At 42.8% G+C, this 18,936-nt stretch overlaps 1 protein-coding gene across 5 annotated transcripts in view; it reads left to right on the top strand.

Moving 5' to 3' along the window:
- Positions 1-18,936, top strand: part of DIS3L2 (DIS3 like 3'-5' exoribonuclease 2) — a 339,592-nt gene that overhangs the window by 241,779 nt on the left and 78,877 nt on the right. For all 5 annotated transcript variants that reach the window (XM_072719168.1, XM_072719171.1, XM_072719169.1 and 2 more), the window contains one exon: positions 7,243-7,350. In XM_072719168.1, the coding sequence (XP_072575269.1) occupies positions 7,243-7,350 (108 nt within the window). The remainder of the gene's footprint in view (positions 1-7,242; positions 7,351-18,936) is intronic.

The raw sequence follows: 18,936 nt of genomic DNA, 5'->3' as shown, positions 1-18,936 counted from the left end.
AAAAAAAGAAAAAAAGAAAAGAAAATAGGATGCATGAACTATGTTGAGAACCTTAATGACGTAAAGAGGGACATCCAGAGTGGGAGAGGGGAGTGTTGTTTCCGGTTGCTAAGAATGGGAGACTGATCCTGTGATTATGGTCTATGGGAAAGACAGCGCCGAAGACGTAGCCTATGGAGAAGCTTTGGCAGGGCGGGGTGGATCAAAGCCCAGACCTTGCACAGAGAGGACACTGAGCTCCCAGGGGACTGAGGTGCACACATGCAGAGCTGAAGAGGGGTGTTGGGAGGAAGGGGCTGGAAGGGTGTTTGGGAGGGGCTGTGTCCAATGGTCTCTGTTTTCTCTGTGAAGACAAGAGTTAAGAGAGTCTTGGGATGGAGTCTCAAGGCTTGGAGGAAAGAACCAGCCCCAAATGAGGGAAAGGTCTGCCAGCCTCCAGTGAGGTAGGAGCTGAGCCTGGCTTTGGGGACAGGGTCCAGTGACTGGCTGTCACTGCTCAGCTGTGAATTACAAACACAGGAAAGGCAGATCATGGGACTGACCGTGGGGCTGTAGAGTTGGGACAGTGGAAGTAGGGGAGTTTGAGAACTTTGAGGGACTTATCCCCGGGGTCTGTACCTTGGAGTGAAGCTCATGAGCACAGTGCAGACCCGACTGGGACAACCGTCCAGGGGCTGGGGGATGCATAAGTGGTCGGGTGACGCTAATGACAGCCAGCAGTTTCTCAGCCCCCAGAGGGACTTTCTTCTCTTTTCCACTTGCCCACTGTTTTCGGCACTCATCACCCCTACCTCCGAGTCTCCCCAGGCGCTGTGGCAGATACCATTTAGCTGCTGAGCATGTGGAGACCACATGCTGTTGTACAGGTGGGGCTCCCCTGAAATAACAGGACTTGTATTTGAGGAGGCAGCTTATTGGGAGTGGCTGCCTGTCTCTCCAGCCCTCCTCCCATGGGGGTCCCTGCTGTGCTATGGACTTGACACATGTGCCAAGTGTGTCAAGTGGGAATGGAGCTCATTCCCAGTGACCTTGGCAGAAATCAGGCCCAATTTATGAGAGGTCATGGATATGCCAAACCATAGAAGGATTGTAACATCGTCATTCCTTCACCTTTGAAAGAGAAATAACTGTCCATTTGTAAAACTATATGCACATAAAGACTGTTTTCTCTGAATACCATCTAAATTCTGCTCCATGATCTGCTGAAAGTTATTTGAAAGAAATACCCTTTACAAATTAAAGATAACTATACTACCTGAAAATGTTTTAATGTTTAGCTTCTTCATAAGCACTTAGGTTATTTGGCATCTGAATATTAAAATGTTGTCCTCTATATAAGATATAAGGTACCAGGGTGCCTGAGTAGGTCAGTCAGCTAAGCATCTGCCTCCAGCTCAGGTCATGATCTCAGGGTCCTGGGATTGAGACCCGAGCCAGGCTCCCTGCTCAACAGGGAGTCTGCTTCTCCCTCTGCCCTTCCCCCCTGCTTCTGATAGATCTCTCTCTCTCTCTCTCTCTTTCTCTCTCTCCCTCCCCCCTCCCTCCCCTCCCTCTTTCTCTCTCCCAAATAAATAAATAAAATCTTTAAAAAAAAGATACAAGGTGCCAAGCAGTGTTTATAACCTGGGCAGCCACTGAGTTATAAACTAGTTAAAAACTACTGTAGTAGTTTTTAGGAGAGGATAGTCACAGATCTTTATCTTATACTTGAAATACCAGCTGTCTATGAAATTTTTATGTAAATATGTTTAAGTAGAAGTCCACTATGTATTTCATAAAATGTTTTATGCAATGCAATAAATAGTAAACACAGAAAGAATGATTCATTTTCTGGACAAAAGTCAGTCATTTGCAGACAGACTGCCTGCTGTGTGTCATTTCTGAGGGTGCTATGGTGTAGAGGAAGAGTAAGGCACATAAAGAAGCAATTGGGGTGTGCTAAGAGCTATAGAAATGTCCCAGAAGAGCTGAGAGGGTGGAATAAGTGACTGACCTTTCAGAACTGCCTCAGATCCTTTTTGTAAGAACAAAGGTGGTGGGGAAAGTATACAGAACATTGTACATCTTCCCCCAGGGGAATCTGGATAAGCCTTTGAGGAATTATGATGAGCCGAATCTTCAAGGATGTGCAAAAGTTGACCAGATGCAAAACATCCAGAAAGATGTCCCAGCAAGAGAGAACAATTTGGCAAGAGTTAGAGCAGTCAGCAGGTGTGGCAGACAAATGGTGTGTAGTGAGCACCTGGCTAAGCCAGGTGACCAAAGGACCTGCTGGACCATGGGCTGGCCAGTGAGCTGACTTGTATTGAGCATCTTCAGTATTGTTTTACCAGTAAGGAAACTGAGGCTCAGAATTACACTAGCTTGCCCAAATTGTACAGAAAGTGATGGGCCCAGGATTAGACCTCAGTCTGGCTTCAGATCCTTTGCTTTCTCTTGCATTGTGCTGCTGATGAGTATGGACTTCACTCTATTGGTTGCTGATCTTTAGACTTTTTTTTTAAGTGGTAAAGGCCTTTTTGCAAATAAAATCTTAATCCCAAACTACTATATAAGAACAGATCAGTTCATATTTCATTAGCTTAAATTTCTTTCATATTTAAATGTATAACTTATGAGATCAACTGGTGAAAGCAGTGGCTTTCTTTTTTTATATATATATATTTTATTTATTTATAATAGTCACAGAGAGAGAGAGAGGCAGAGACACAGGCGGAGGGAGAAGCAGGCTCCATGCACCGGGGGCCTGATGTGGGATTCGATCCCGGGTCTCCAGGATCGCACCCTGGGCCAAAGGCAGGCGCCAAACCGCTGCGCCACCCAGGGATCCCGAGTGGCTTTCTTTTTAACTAAGCTCTTTCATTTTGAGATAATTTTAGACTTAACAGAGAAGTTGCAAAGACAGTATAAAGAGGTCCCACATATCCTACACCCAATTCCCCTCAGTGTTAACATCTTAGAGTAGTACCTCGGGACATTTGTCCTAAGAAGCTGATATTAAAATATTACTATTAACTACAATCTATACCTTACTTGGATTTCACCAGATTTTCCACTAATGTATTCTTTTAGGGTTCAGTTCAGGATACCACATTGCATTTAGTTGCAACAACTTTCTTTTGCCAAACACTAAAACATGAAGCCAGGAATTGCATTATATTCTCATACGCTCTGCTTCGTGATTCACAATTAGATAGTTTCTTGAACACTTTGAAGAAACTCTAGCTATATATAAAGAAGTATTAAGTCCTGGACTACAAGCATGCAGGGTGAGTAGCCTACTACCAAAATACAATTGGTATAATTACCAGCTAATGCAGCCCAGAGAAGAATCCTAGAATGCACACACCACAAATTTGATTTAGTCTGTCTTAGCTTGGGCTGTCATGCAATATGGTATTGACTAGGCAGCTTAAACTACAGACATTTGTTTTTTTCACAGTTCTAGAGGATAGAAGTCTTAGATGAAGATTCCAGCAGTTTGGTTCCTCATAAGGACTCTCTTCCTGGCTTGTAGATGGCCGTGTCCTCACATAGCCTTTTTTCTGTGTCTATGCAGGGTAGGGGGGAGAAGGGAGTTACCTCTCTCTATTGGATCATGACCTCATTTAACTTTAATTACCTCCTAGACTCTTCTTCCAATGCAGTGACATTGAGGGTTAGGGCTTCCCCCAAAGGAATTTGGATGGGAGAAGAGAATTCAATCCATAGCACAATCCAAAAGCTGAAGTGATGGGAGATTTTTACGGTTCAGTCACAAGACAGTATGGTATTGAGACTTTCTCCATTTTACACCATATGCTTATGCAGGTAAAATTGTATTATTTAGTAAAACACTTAATACTTGGAAGACAATGTTAAATATATAGATCATATTTTAATACTCAATATTAAATAAGTTAAAGAAAATGTAGTGTCATCTGAACAGAGGATGCAAAAGCAATGGCAAGAAAAAAATTTCAAAAGTGATTGTGTTATAAAAGCTGTTACCTAAGCTGTTTTCAGGTGGTCACTGGATTTTACATAGGTGTTAAAAAGAAATACCACATCCTTCATAATAATGCCAAGTAATGCCATACAATTATTAATTATTTGTTACTAGTGTAGGCTGTGAGCTCTAGAATATACTTTTCCATACAAAATGTTACTTACTGTATTAAAACAGGATACAGGTACCTCACACAGAGTAAGAGGCCACTGGAATTATCTTGCTTTTGCTGACAAACTTAACTGGATAACTTTACCTCAACTAGTGCAGTTATCTCTCTTGCCTACTACCTCTCAGTTACTTAATGCAGGGTTACAGCATTACCTGTGTTACGTGTGATTGATACTACGATTCAAGGAGTCAACGGCCAGCATAAATCAGGGGCTATTCCTGTGGCTATTTTTAGTTTGGAAACAGGGTGAATGATGCTGTTAATCAAGAAAAGTACAAAAAAAAAAAAAAAGAAAGAAAAGAAAAGTACAGGATTAGGAATAGATTTAAAGGGAGGAGAGAGTGAGTCTGAAGTGTCTTCAGGGCATCCAGGTAGAGATACAGTCTTCACCTTGGGAACTTTAGAGAAAGCAGGTAGCATTCTGAGATAGTTGTGAAGTCATCATTTGAAAGTAAGTTGAAGAAGGTTGCTTCTCAGCCTTTTGGCTAAGATCAACTGAAAGTAAGTTGAAGACAATTTTTCTTTTTTTTTTAATGAAAGAGAAGGTATACCACTGGATCAGTTTATTTTTTTTAAAATCTTTTTTTTTTAATTTTTATTTATTTATGATAGTCACACACACACACACACACAGAGAGAGAGAGAGAGAGAGAGAGAGAGAGAGAGGCAGAGGGAGAAGCAGGCTCCATGCACCGGGAGCCCGACGTGGGATTCGATCCCGGGTCTCCAGGATCGCGCCCTGGGCCAAAGGCAGGCGCCAAACCGCTGCGCCACCCAGGGATCCCACCACTAGATCAGTTTATTACGGACTAGAAAGATCAATAAAGGGCAGCCCCCGTGGTGCAGCGGTTTAGCGCCACCTGCAGCCCAGGGTGTGATCCTGGAGACCCGGGATCAAGTCCCACGTCGGGCTCCCTGCATGGAGCCTGCTTCTCCCTCTGCCTGTGTCTCTGCCTCTCTCTCTGTGTGTCACTCATGAATAAATAAAATCTTAAAAAGAAAGAAAGAAAGATCAATAAAGAGAAGAAATACTTTAGGTTTAAAAAACTACAATATGAGTGACTAGTTGACTACAGTGTTCCTCTAGGAAACTGGTGATATTTAATTGGAGTATCTTGTTAATGTTCAAACAAGAGATTTGGTCAGTTGTGATATTTTCAATCACTAAAGTGTTGATTCTGCAATTTTACTATAATGAAATCCCATCATGAATTTACACTCAGCCCTTGGGTTCTTTGATTTATCCCAACTTTTTTTGGTAAATCATTGACAAATATAATTTTATATATTGAAAGTGTACAATGTAATGATTTGAGATACATGTACATTGTGAAATGATTGCCAATATGAAGACAGTGAACACATCCATCACTTCACAGTTAGCTCTTTTGTCTATGTGTGGTGAGAATGCTGAAGATCTTTCGTCAGCAGATTTCAAGTGTGCAACACCCTATTATTAACTGTAGTCACATTGCTGTACCTTAGATTGTCAGGTCTTATTCATCTTATAACTCAAAATATGTGCTATTTGACCTACATCTCCCCATTTCTCCTCCCCCTGGCCACTGCCATGTAAGTGGCACCATACAATATTTGAGTTCCTCTGTCTGGCTTATTTTACTTAGTATAATGCCCTCCCAGGTCCATCTATGTTATCACAAATAATAATATTCCATAATGTATGTGTATATACACATTTCTTTATCTGACAAATGTGTCAATAGACACGTAGGTTGTTTTCATGTCTTGCTATTTGGAATAACGCTGCATTATTCACAAAGAGCACTGATATCCCTTTAAAGTACTGATTCCATCTCCTTGGGGTATACACCCAGAAGTGAAATTGCTGGATGAAATGGTAGTTCTATTTTTAATTTTTTGAGGGACCTCTATATTATTTTCCACAATGGCTACACCAATTTATAGTCCTCCCAACAATGTACAAGTGTTCTCTTTTCTCTACATCCTTACCAACATTTTTTTTTTTTTTTGGTCTCTTTGGTAATAGCCATTCTAGTAGATGTGAGACGATTTAGAAATTAAGAAAGCAATTCCACTTACATAGCATCAAAAACAATAAAATACTTAGGAATACACTTAACCAAGGGATGAAAGACCTGTGCACTGAAAACTATAAGACATTGATGAAAGAAATTGACAAAAGCACAAATAAGTGTCAAGAGAGACACCCTGTGTTCTTGGATTGCAGGAATTTATATTGTTAAAATGCCCATACTACCCAAAGTTTTCTACAGATTCAGTGTAATCTCTTTCAAATTCCAATAGTATTTTCCACAAAAAAATAGAAAAATATATCCTAAAATTCACACGGAGGCATAAAAGCTAGCCCTGACTAGCTAAGAGCTATCTTGAGACAAGAGACCAAAAAAAGAAAAAAAAGGAGACAAAACTGGAGGCATCACATTTCTGATTTCAAACTATATTACAAAGCTATAACAATCAAAGCAGTATGGTACCAACATAGAAACAGACATATAGACCAATAGAACAGAATAGACAGCTCAGAAATAACCCCATGTGTATATGGCCAAACTAATCCTTAACAAAGGTGCCAAGACCATACAATGGGAAAAGGACAATCTTTCCAATAAATGGTGTCAGGAAAACTGACAGCCACACACAAAGAATGTAACTGGACCTTCATCTTACACCATACACAAAAATTAGCTTGAATTAAAGACTTAAGTATTAGACCTTGGGCTCTTAAGTATATAGTTCAACTAGAATAGTAGTATCCAAAAGTACAAATCATCCTTGAGTCTAGAGCTTCAGTTTTATTGTGTGGTAAATAGTAGTTATTTTTCAGCTGTAATGTATTTTTTCCCTGGTACTAATTCTTACCTTTCCAGTTCACGTTCCCATTTCTCTAGAGGCTCGTGGAAAAAGTACCAGATGTCATGGTTTTTCTGCAATCTTCAGGGAAAGAAGCTACCTCCATCCTCAGCTTGTTCCAGAAGCCCAAGCTGTTCACCAAAACTCTGCCCTCCGGGCTGCTCCCAAGCCTGCAGTAAACTCCTACAGATTGTAGGAGGGAGCTCATGGGTCTGTTCTCTGTTTGCAGGTTATCCCCATGCTTCCCAGGCTGCTGTGTGAGGAGCTGTGCAGCCTCCATCCCATGTCTGACAAGCTGACCTTCTCTGTGATCTGGACACTAACCCCGGAGGGCAAGGTAATAATTTACACCCCTGACTATTTCATTCAGTGCATCCTGGTGCCGAGATGGAGTCCCGTGATGGGGGGATGAGGGCACTGTAGGGGCAGTTGCCATAGAGAAGAATGGAAAAGAGCCCCCTGCCTCTGAGGAGCTGCCAGTCCATTTAGAAGGCCAGACTAACCTTAAGCATTTAGAAACAAGTTATTTGTTTCTTATCATTTATCAGGTGAAGGAAGAAATTGGGTAAACAAAGTCAAGTAGGGAGGCTCAGTGCAGGAGATAACATGTATGTGAAGGTGAATGTGGCTTGGCAGTGGCTGGAGGAACATCCCGAGCTGCAGCTAGGACAGCAGACCCTATTTTAGGGAAGACATCTAGGGAAAGGGTTGTGAGTTTGGGTAGGTGTTGGGGGGTGGGGCATCAAACTGTGAGGAGCCTCAAATGCCAGTCAAAAGTGAAGTCTGCATGTTAGGGTTCTTCTGAAGTGTCATGAGAAAAGTGACATTTTAGGAAGATTAGTGCCATAGCATTGTGGCGGTGACCTGGTAGTTTGAAGATAAATTGGCACAAGGCTATGCCATAATCAAGCCCGTGGTGATGAAGCCGTGGATCAAGAACAGAAAAGAGAAAAATGTCAGCAGGCATTCCCTAAAGATAGGGCCTAAATAAGACAGATAAATAGAAGATAATTCCAGGAAAAACTGGTCTCCTCCCCACAAACAGAAACAACCCTAAACTTCCAAAAATAAGGCAATGATTAAGTAAGATAGAACATTCTGTAGAATGTGACGCAGTTACTAAAGCTGTGACAAGGACCATGTAAGAGCATAGGAAATGTTTATGCTGTGATATTAAATAGAAGTAAAAAGCAGATATTTAATTATAAAGCGGTTCCAAATAAAGATGGAGGATCAAATACCCACATTTACTTTCATTCCCTCCCAAAACCTCACTAAAACAACAGTGAAGAGATTTTTTTTTTAAGACATAAACCCACAAGGACAAAGAGAATGGGAGAGCAGACAACAGCAACAAAATTTTGGAAGCTTGGAAGCAGATGGATGAGTGGTAACTGACTTAGCAGTCCTGAGAAAGCTGAATCCTGGGCCAACAATAGAGAAAGCCAAGAAACAACCCGATTTTACGTAGCAGAACCCTAAAGAAATTCCAAAATCAAAGGCACCGGGTAACTTCACAAAGTAGGGGAGAGGTGGGTGAGGAAGAAACTGACCATATTGGTTAAAAATTTGTTTAGAAAGATTGTCCCTCCCATAAGTTGAAAGAAGACCAGAAATTTATTCTCTGAACAGGTTAAAGTTCAGGATGTCTGAACTAGAGGACACCAAACACACTTGATGGTAGTGGGCCTTTGGGAGAGACTTGAATGAGTGCTGACATCCTGATTGTTGAAAATCCCAGCTTTCTTTTCCAACCAAGCCCAGAATTCTGGTTGCCAAGCCTTATACCCTTGAGTCAGGAGCTAGGAAACTTTTTTTGAAGAATCTGCCTGTCAAGAAGATTTAAAGATAAGAACCTCAGGGGCTTCTTTACCAATAGCCCAACTGTGTCTCCCTGCAGGAAAGCCTAAAAGGAGGCAACTCCGCTAACACAAGCAGAGCTTTTTAGGATTTCACCAAAAATCAGCATTTTAATATTTTACTTTCACCTATGAAGAGACAACCAAGGAGCGCCTGGCTGGCTCAGTTGGTGGAACATACAACTCTTGATCTTGGGGTGATAAGTTCAGGTCCCACACTGGGTGTAGAGATTACTTAAAAAAGAGACAACCAACACCAAAGCCTCTGCCATGAAATAGAAAAACCAAAGCAAACAAACAGAAAAAAGCAACAAGTGCATTTATATCCTTTGAGAAATGTTTAAAGAAATTATATCATAAGATCTAAATACTTTACAAAAGAAACAGGGGTGAGGAAGAAGAGCTCATTAAAATTTAAAACATGATAGGAGAAATGAAGACTTGAGACTCTGGTTGGCAGATGGAGTTGAGGAATTGTCCCAGAAAGAGATAGAATGGATAAGAAAATTGAAGGACTAGTCCAGGATATCCAATATCTATCTGTTCACTGAACATTCCAGAAATAGAGAACAGTCGAAATGGGAAAGAAATGACCAACAAAATAATTCAAGGAAATGCCCTTTTACCAGAGGATGTGACTTTCCAGAGGGAAAGAACCAGTGCCCAGTGCTGTGGTGGTGTGCATCATCCCCAGGCCACAATGTTCTACATAGGTATAGAAGACAGTCGATCCAGATTGCAGTGGGCCAGAAGGCTCTAGGAGAGATGTCTTCAAGAAAATGAAATGGTTAAAACATCTATGTATCTGAATTTCTTGAAAAATTATTTAGACCAGCAGTTATAGAACTTGTTGGTCCCCAGAATTCATTACACTAAAAAAATCTTTGATGACCTCAAAGTGGTTTTGTTCATGTGAATTACCACTGTTTACCCTATTAAAATGGAAATTAATAAAAACTTAAACATCAAAGTAATAATAATAAGCCCAACTCATTATGTTAACTTAAATAACATTTTATGAAAAATAATTACATTTTCTAGAATTTAGGAGAGAAGCTTGTTTTATATTTTTGTAAATCTTTTCACATCGATACTAAAGAAGGCATTAAACCAGGTTCTCATATATGCTTCTATATTCAATCTGTTAGGGTAAGTTATTTTGGTTGAATTATAAATGTGAAGAAAATCCAGCTTCAGGCAGATATGTAGGTAGAAAAGAAAGGTGTATTTTAATAGTTTTTTCAAATAATTGTGGATATTTGTCCTTGTACTACACCAGAATGTGGCAGTTTCTTAAAAATTAGTTCCAGTCTAGAATCTGAGACTGTATTTGCTACCACCTAATTCTGTACCTACAAAATTCATATGTTGAAGCTCTAACGCCTCCAGTATGTATTTGGAGGTAGAGCCTATGGGGAAATAATTAAGGTTAAATGAGCTCATAAGGGTGGGGCCTTGATCTGATAGAATTAATGTCTTTGTTAGAAGAGACCAGAGAGCTTGCTCTCTCTCCCTGTCATGTGAGGATCCAGTGAGAAGGTGATCATCTGCAAGTCAAGAAGAGAGCCTCTCTCACTAGGAACCAAATTGGCCTTCCCAGCCTCTAGAATTGTGAGAAACCAGTGTCTGTTGTTTAAGCCCCCCTGACTAGGGTATGTTGTTATGGCAGCCCTAGTAGACTAATACAAAATCAACTGAACTTTTTTTTACTGGGTTTCATTAAAATCTGTCTTATCCTTTAAATGGATCCTTTACCTAAACAGTGATTTTTTTTATCATGCACTTAGAATGTTTACATCATTTAGAAAATATTAGCTCATTATGCTGATCTTCTAAATGTGAACATATTTCATTATATATCAGATCACATGGGTTAATATCATTGCTGATCTTAGACAAGTCTTCAAGTATTAGGAAACATGTATCACATGCCAGATACAGGTTTCCAAAATTCTAATTTTGGTGAAAGCTCACATTTTGTCACGGGCAATAAATGATGTCCGTTGTTTTCCTCGAAGTGCCAAAGAACCATAGTTTGAGTGTTACTTGTTCCTTCAAGTAAAAATGGTGTCCTATAAAAAAAGCAATCAGTTCAGCTTATAGCTCAAAGTTATGTGAATGCTTTTCCTCAAGACGACCATCATACTTCAGCAAGCAGCATAACGGAAGAAGACAAGGACTCAAGGATTGAGACATACATAATAAAACTAAAAACTTTCACTGCATCATCAAGAACATTCCTAAGCTAGCTAACTTTTGTGCCTTTGAGCGAGGTGTTAAAGAGTATTCCAGCCCCTGATACAGTTTTACTCTACCTGATTCATGCCAAGGCAGTGGCACTTTCCCTCACCAGTGCTTTTGTTCTGCCAGGGGAAAGGACAAAGAATGCCTTAGTATTGTTATGAAAATAGCACTGACCCCATAGGTCCCTCAGGGACCCCCAGGAGGCCAAGTAAATTAAAACAAGACAGTTATTAATTCTAGTGAAAATAAACAAGTTGTATACGAAAGAAAAGTCACCCTTAGTATGTACATAACCATAATAGTTAACTCTGATAGTGATGATATAACTATTGGGAGGGCGAGGGCCTGGAATGGTTGTGTGGATTTGGTTGGGGGAAGGGAGTGCATGTGGAAAGATAAATAAATTCTCTTCTTCTGTAGTGAAAGGTTTTGAATAACACCTAAAGGTGAAAAATCTAGAGGTAGTAATCAAGCAGGCAGTATAGAAAGATGGAAGTAAACACTAACAACCTGCTGGAAGAGGTTTACCCTTGGAGAAGAAAGAGACAGAGGGCTGCTGTTTTTCATAACAAGCTTTTAACACTATTTGTCTGCTTGAACTATGGATACTTTAACTTTTCAATTATCATTTTGAAAATTTTCAGATATACATTAAATTAAAATAGCACAATAAAAACTCATCATCCTTATCTCCCAGATTCACTACTGACAACCTTTTTTTTTTTCTTTTCCTCTTTCTAAACTATTTTAAAACAAACCAGAGACATCATGTCATTTCACTCATATTCTGATATGTGACTTACAAATTTGGACATTTTCTTCTTTTTTTAAAAGATTTTATTTATTTATTTATTTATTTATTTATTTATTTATTTATTTATTCATGAGAGACACACAGAGAGGCAGAGACAAAAGCAGGGGGAGAAACAGGGTCCCTGTGGGGAGCCCTATGTGGGACTCTATCCCAGGACCCCAGGACCATGACCTGAGCCAAAGGCGGGTGCTCAACCACTGAGCAACCCTGGTGCCCCGGATATTTTCTTACCCAACAACAATGCTGTTAGCACACCTGACAATTAATACTAATGTCTTGGTGTCATCAACAACCCAGTCAGTAATTACATTTCCCCAGTTGTCCCCAACTGATTTGTCACAATTGGAAGCAAAACAAGTTACATACATTACATTTAGTTTTTGCAATTCCTAAATATCTGATTATAAGTTCCTTTATAAGAGTCAAGAAGCAAATATTATGTGAGATACAAAGAAGGGATTGTGAAGACAGTATGCTAGCAATCACATTTTGGGTGGGGGTGGGAACGTGCATGGGGAAAAAAAATGAATGGAAAAAGACCTGAAGGAAATAAAATAGAATGCCAATAGTGGTTGTATTTGGGTTGTAAGAGTATGAGTAATTTTTTCTACTTTTTTGTATTTTCTAATGTTTTTTGAAAACATGTATTAGTTTTATATTTTTATAAATGCTTATTTTTGCAAAAGTTTAAATAGAAAATAAAAGCCCATAGAAGAAAACTGACTTGAGTCAACAGAAAAGAACTTTGAATCTGAATTATGCCTGCCAGCATCAAACCCAAGAAATAAAAAGCTGCCTGATCTAATGAGCTACTAAAATATGAGGGTCATAAAAGGAGCACTCGAAAGAGGCAAACTCTGAAAACTCCATTGGTCTTTAAGGTTTCTGTTGGAGGCAGTGTTGAGTGAGCAAGCCTTCTGGCATGTGAGGCCTGGAGAGCAGGTGTGAAGTAGGCACAGGGTCCAGGAGGGCATGCCGGGCCTCCATCAAACCAAGCCAAATAGGAAGCACAAGGATTTGGACTAGGGACCGCCAAGGAGGAAGACCCACTGGCTGCACCCTGCACAGACCAAGGGACCACGTGGTGGGTAGGCCTGGTTGGTTGGTTGTCCTGAGATGTAGTTTCACAGGAGTATCTCTTACTCACAGCCAAGATGCATGAAACGAGAGGTCAGATGCCAGACTCATGTCCAAGTGGTGGGGCTTGTTCAGGACCCTGGCAAGGAAAGTCTGAATTAAGCGGGCATGGGCGGGACGGGGGGTGGGGGTGGCCAGGGAGCAGGCAGGAGGGTTAGGGAGCCAGAGGAGGCCATTGAGAAGGAGAGAGGCCAAAGCCTGAGGCCAGGGAGGCCAGGTTTGTATGAGGTGGTGGCTTCTCCAGGGTAATGGCTTGGACTTAGAAGGAGCCAGAGCAGAGCCACCAGCAGCGAGCCACTCCTACTACTGCAGCATGGCCCCAATCTCACCTGGAGTTGACGCGGAGAAAGTTTTGCATTTTTCCTTAGTCTACTAGAATGTCTTACTTTCTGGAGCAGGCATGACCAACTATAGAAAGGCCATTCCAACTTTTTAAAAACACCCACTAGATTTTTTTTTAAAGGAGCCACTAGAAACTCCTGGTCGTATATGCTTTCATTAAGCCAGTGCCCAGATTTTTAGATCAGTAAACTCTGAAGGGTCTGTTTTGGGCACATTTCTCACATATTGCTGGTAAGAGCATTGTTCTCTGATTTAGATATTTACATTGTCATGAGAGAAAACAAACCCAGTTACATCTTGTGCTTTGTAAGATCCAGTTCTGGTACCATGAAATCCACTTTGACCATGTGAGCCAGTGACCTGATGTTCCGAACACCTCCAGCACTTCTGCTCACCCGGCACTAAGGCCCTGCAAAACAATGCCGTGTCCTTGTCCTCCGCTCATCAGAGACCTCTTCATTCGAAGTCACCTTTGTAAACACACCAGTGTGATGCTTTAAAGAGGTCATAAGCAGTAATCGGACTCGATTACTGAGTCCTTAGAGTGTAGAACCATGAAACCTCAGGGTCAAAGGTCAGAATAATAAAGGAAGAGTGTCACAATGACAGTAGCGATCCACAACTTGCATCTGCCACCACATCCCTGCCATGTGCCATCTGGCTCAGAGAGCCAGAGGAGGGAGCATGTTCCAGAAGTTGCTTATTTCAACTTCAATCAAGGGCAGCCTCATTTCAGCCATTTATGTAGGCCAAAACCCAGAAGGTCATTATTGACTTTGGTCTTTCTCTTACCCCTCACATCCAGTCAACCAATAAATCACCTCAGCTTTGCCTTCTAACTGCCTCCAGAACCTGCCCCCCTTCCTTAGTGCTGCAAGCACTGTCACCGGAGGCCACGTTGCCATCCCCCACCTGGACCGCACTGGCCTCCTAAACTGTTCTCGCTTCTATCCCACTTCCTCTTCTCTTGACACAGCAGTCAGAGCGATCTTTCTACATCAGACATTAGGGCTTGTCTTTCCTTTTCAGAAACTCTCCAGTCTCTCATTCAGGATAAAATCTAAAAAGTCGTTAGTGGGATTTTTTTCCTGTTATTTTCTCCCTGTCTTCTCTGCTAGAAATGCAGAGACTATATTCGTCTTGGGACTAGAGTCTCTTCTCACTTCCTGGAGCCCCTTTGCTCACATGCGAAAAGCTGGCTCTTAGTATAAAACTACCATCTCCACTAGGTAGCAGCTCCCCACCCCAGCTTCCACGACTCCACTCCAGTGGAGGTCAGACTTCCCAAACTGCCCATTCCCAAACTTAGAACGTGCCTCAGGTCTCTGCCCATTCCCAGGAGTTCTAGGGAAATCTGTCCAGGCCCTGCCTGATGCGTGGAGAACAGTGGTGTCCACCAGTTCAGGCTGCTACTTAGGAATCCTTTTATTTATTACTAACACAGCTGTTTCTAACCTTTATTGGTGGCTCCAGCCTTCCACTGTGCCGTGTGCTCCTCTTCCCTCAAGATCCACCCTTTCCCAGGTGACTTTCAATTCTCCATGAGAACCGGAGGGACCGGCTGCTTGATCTGGTGAAGCCCCCCATTCAGAGAGTCACGGTCCTCTCTGCCTCCCTCATCCTTTCCCTTCTCTTCAGGCAGTGAAACATGTGCCCATTCCAACCTGGGTGCCACATCCATTCTGAGTGCTAATGGCTCTCCCTTCACAAAATGTCTCCAGTCAGTCATCTTTCTTCTGTTCCCACAGTCACCACCCCTGCTCAGGTCCTTTCCATCCTCCCCTGGGATGCCAATAGAGACTGTTCATGGCTCTCCATTCTATTTACCCAGTGCTGTTAGATGACCTTCCAGAAAGTGAATCTGGTCCCATCACTCTGTTGCTCAGCCTCCTCTCACAACATGGTGGTGCATTGCCCACAGAAGTCCAATCTCCAGAGCATGATGTGCAAAGATGTCCACGAACTCTTCCACCATGCTGGGACCGTCTGCTGCTCATCCTCCAGGCTCCTCAGCTGCTACTCTTGCAACTGAAGAGTTTCTTTGGCCTCAAAAAATTGCCTCACTCCTGAGACCTTGCATGTGCTTGCCCCTCTTTGTAGCTTATTCTTCCCCTCATCTCTACCAATACCAGTCCTGCTTACCTCTGAGGTCCATCTAAAGTGCCACTTCTTCCACGAAGCCATTATTAATCCTTCATCCATTCATTTGGTAACGACTCATTGAATATGTCCTCTGTTCAGATATGACACAAGGTATTGAAGATACAGGAATTAAGTCACCAAAATAGTAGTTATCTCCTGATGGTACATTTATAGGGGTTTTCTTTTTCTTCTCCACTTCCCACCTGTAGGTTTTTTAGTTTTCTACAATTAATGCATATTAACCACCGTAGTGAGAGAAAAGAGAGAATTACTTTGAGATTTTTTTCCTGGTGTTTTTGTTTGTTTAGTAACCAGATAAGAGATCTTAAAATATGTTTGTAAGGCTATATGAGAAGGAGAACAGAAAAGGAGAAGTTGAAAATGAGGAAAGAAGGAACAGATTTTTGGAGCCAGGTCAAAGGACTGGGAGGCTCAAGACCTAAACCTCAGGTCGGATTAGCCCTCAGTAGGAGGAGAGGACCCCCCAGCACTCTTGGCCCAGAGGGAGTGAAGAGTGGGGACACCTACTGATGTCTGGGAAAGTGCTCAGACCTGGGGACCCCCCTCGACCTTTCCTCAGAATCCATCCTCCCATCTCTCCACCCCAGCAGCGTCTGTCTCCGACACTCTAAAGCCATCTGTGCATAGATCTGTTGTCCTTGATTTTAACATCCTTGTAAACAGAGCCCACTCTTCATTCTTTTTTTTTTAACCTTTATTTTTATTTTTTTATTGGAGTTCAATTTGCCAACATATAGCATAACACCCAGTGCTCATCCCGCCAAGTGCCCCCCCCCCCCCAGGGCCTGTCACCCGGTCCACTCTTCATTCTTTAATCTCCTCCCCACACAGCACACTGCCAGGTACGCTCAAAAATGATCTCATAAAGTGAACTGCATACCTGTTTCCACAGCTCTTTTTTTGGCCTGCTCACTTGGACTGGTGTCCCCTGGGTGAGACGCCTTCATCTACAGCAGCCTCCTTGGCACTCCTGAGCTGTGTCCTGGGAGCCGAGGAGAGCTTCACCTGGCTCAGGTCGTTGGCAAAGCCACGCCACGCCGCCTGCTCCCACACCCCTCCACAGGCTGTCACCCTCACCGTCCCCCTCGCTCACCCTGCCACCCCAGCCGCCCTCTGCGGGTATCCTGTGACACTTGAAACATGAAAATGATGTGTCGTCCAGGCCATTGTGGCATCTGCAGCCCGCAGAGCCAGGGCTTATGCACATGTCCTGTCACTTGGGGCCTCAGTTACCAATAAAGAAACGCATTGTTGGGTTTTGTGTTTTATCCTTAGACCCTGCGGTGGGAGTCAGTAGCTCCCGGTGAGAGACAGTGGCTTCCAAGGCTGATTCTGAGAATAATAGAAAAGTTTCCCAAATATCCACCTTTAATCCTTAGCAGAGGCAGGGGCAGAATTGTTTTATGTCAGGCCTGTAGAAACAACCCAGGACCAAAGGAGCCTCTGGAAAAACTGTGCTATTTGGGGCAGGCGGGGGGCAGGGGTGGTTGTCTCATGTCCCAGTTTGCTAATGAAGGCCCTGAGCAATTAGAGGCTCACCTAAGGTCACTTCAGGGTAGCAGCAGGCTACATTTTGAGCACAGGCTTTGCTGTGAATCCTTGGGACGAACATAAGAATTCAGAACAAAATATTTTCAAGAAATAAAAGACAAAAGACATTTATCATTTATAAGGCAGTCATGCAAAGAGCTAAAAAGTATTCTTAATCAGTTCATCTCCTGCATTTTGATGTTAGTAATGGTATACTTGATTTAAATCTAAAGACTTGGGCCCCCGGGTTATGGTCACTGTGGTTGGCATCTTTGAAAGGACCTCTGTTTTTGACAGACGGACCAGGCTGGCCTTGTTGAAAGGCTGGGGTTGAATGAACGAACATCAGCGGCTTGAGAAGTTCGTCATTTTGTGTTTCCTGGGTCGGTCTGAACCCAGTCCTCCGAAGCCTCCCTCCTTCCACCTCCAGCTTCCTTCCCACACAGCCCATGGGCCTCCCAGCCCCATGCAACTGTCTGAGGTGAAGAGAACACTTTTCAAGGACTGCTCAGGCATGGTGCCCTCATCCTCTGTCATAGGAATGGAATTCTTGTCTGCTCACCACATCCGGGCCTGCAAGCTCTTCTCACGTTCCTGCCATTTCCTAGGTTTGCGAGGCAAACCCTTGAGGAAGTTCCCTTGTTTCCCTCCTCTTAGGCTTAGAAGTCTAGACAACTGCCTCCCTATCAGGGTAGGAAGGGGCCCAGTTATAGTCTGGGATCAACAGACGAGGCTGGTGGCAGGTGGCTTGAGACAGTAGGAGAGGGCATAGTTTACTTGGGCTTGTTTTCTATAAATCTTCCAGGAAAGTCTAGCACATGAACAAACTGCTTTATAAACTGAAACAGGCTGGCAGACTCATAGCCCTCTGCTGTCCATCCTTCTTCCTCAGCACTGTTGGCAAAGGTCTCTGGTGGGCCCAGAGAGACTTCAGAGCCTCTCCACACCGTAGGAGAAGGCCTAGCTAGGTCTAAATGAGGTGTCCTGCTGACTGTGCTTCCAGCTGTAATTTACTCTTGAGTCCTACCATGGCCTTCCTCATTCTTTAAGAAGTGACCCGGGCCTCACCCAGACAGTGGGCCTAGCAGAGGAGCCCCCCCGCCCCTGCTTGCTCCTCAGCCAGCTGCCACCCACCCTGGTGCCTGTGCCCACTGCAGTCACTAGCACCGTCTATCACAGATGGGTCACTGTCTGCCCCTCCAGCTGTCTTGAAGTCCCTCTTTCTGCCCAGTTCCTTTTCTGAAATGTCCTTGGCACCTTTGACGTCTCTCACCTCGTGCTGTGCTGCCCCCAGCGCCCACCCCATGACTGCCTCGGGTTCAGAGGTGTAAGGAGTTGCAAGAAATCTGCCCCACCCCCACTGCTGGCCACCCTAAAAAGCCTGCTTTTGTTCCAGTCAGGAAAAATGCTTCTTCCTGATAAGTTTTTTGAACCAAATATTTTACGTGCAGAAGCCCAGAACTGCTGCAGGAGTAATTTTGCATCAATTTCCTTCAAATTACAAATTAACTCCATTAGCAGTTTTTTGAATCAGAGATTTCTTTCTTATAAGGGAGGCACTAACCTTTTTTTTCTTTGTTTTTTCTTTTTTTCTAAAGACTTTTTTTTTTTAAGATTTTATTTATTCATGAGAATACACAGAGAGGACACAGAGAGAGAGGCAGAGACACAGGCAGAGGGAGAAGCAGGCTCCATACAGGGAGCCTGACGTGGGACTCGATCCCAGGTCTCCAGGATCACGCCCTGAGCTGAAGGCGGCGCTAAACTGCTGAGCCACCTGGGCTGCCCTGACTTTTTTTTTCAAAATAAATCTTAAAATACACTTGAATGGAAA

This window comes from Vulpes vulpes, chromosome 9, assembly GCF_048418805.1.
Source record: "Vulpes vulpes isolate BD-2025 chromosome 9, VulVul3, whole genome shotgun sequence".
Taxonomy (NCBI): Eukaryota; Metazoa; Chordata; class Mammalia; order Carnivora; family Canidae; genus Vulpes; species Vulpes vulpes.
Note: the sequence above shows the minus strand (reverse complement) of the source record. Positions and strands in the feature narration are given on the sequence as shown.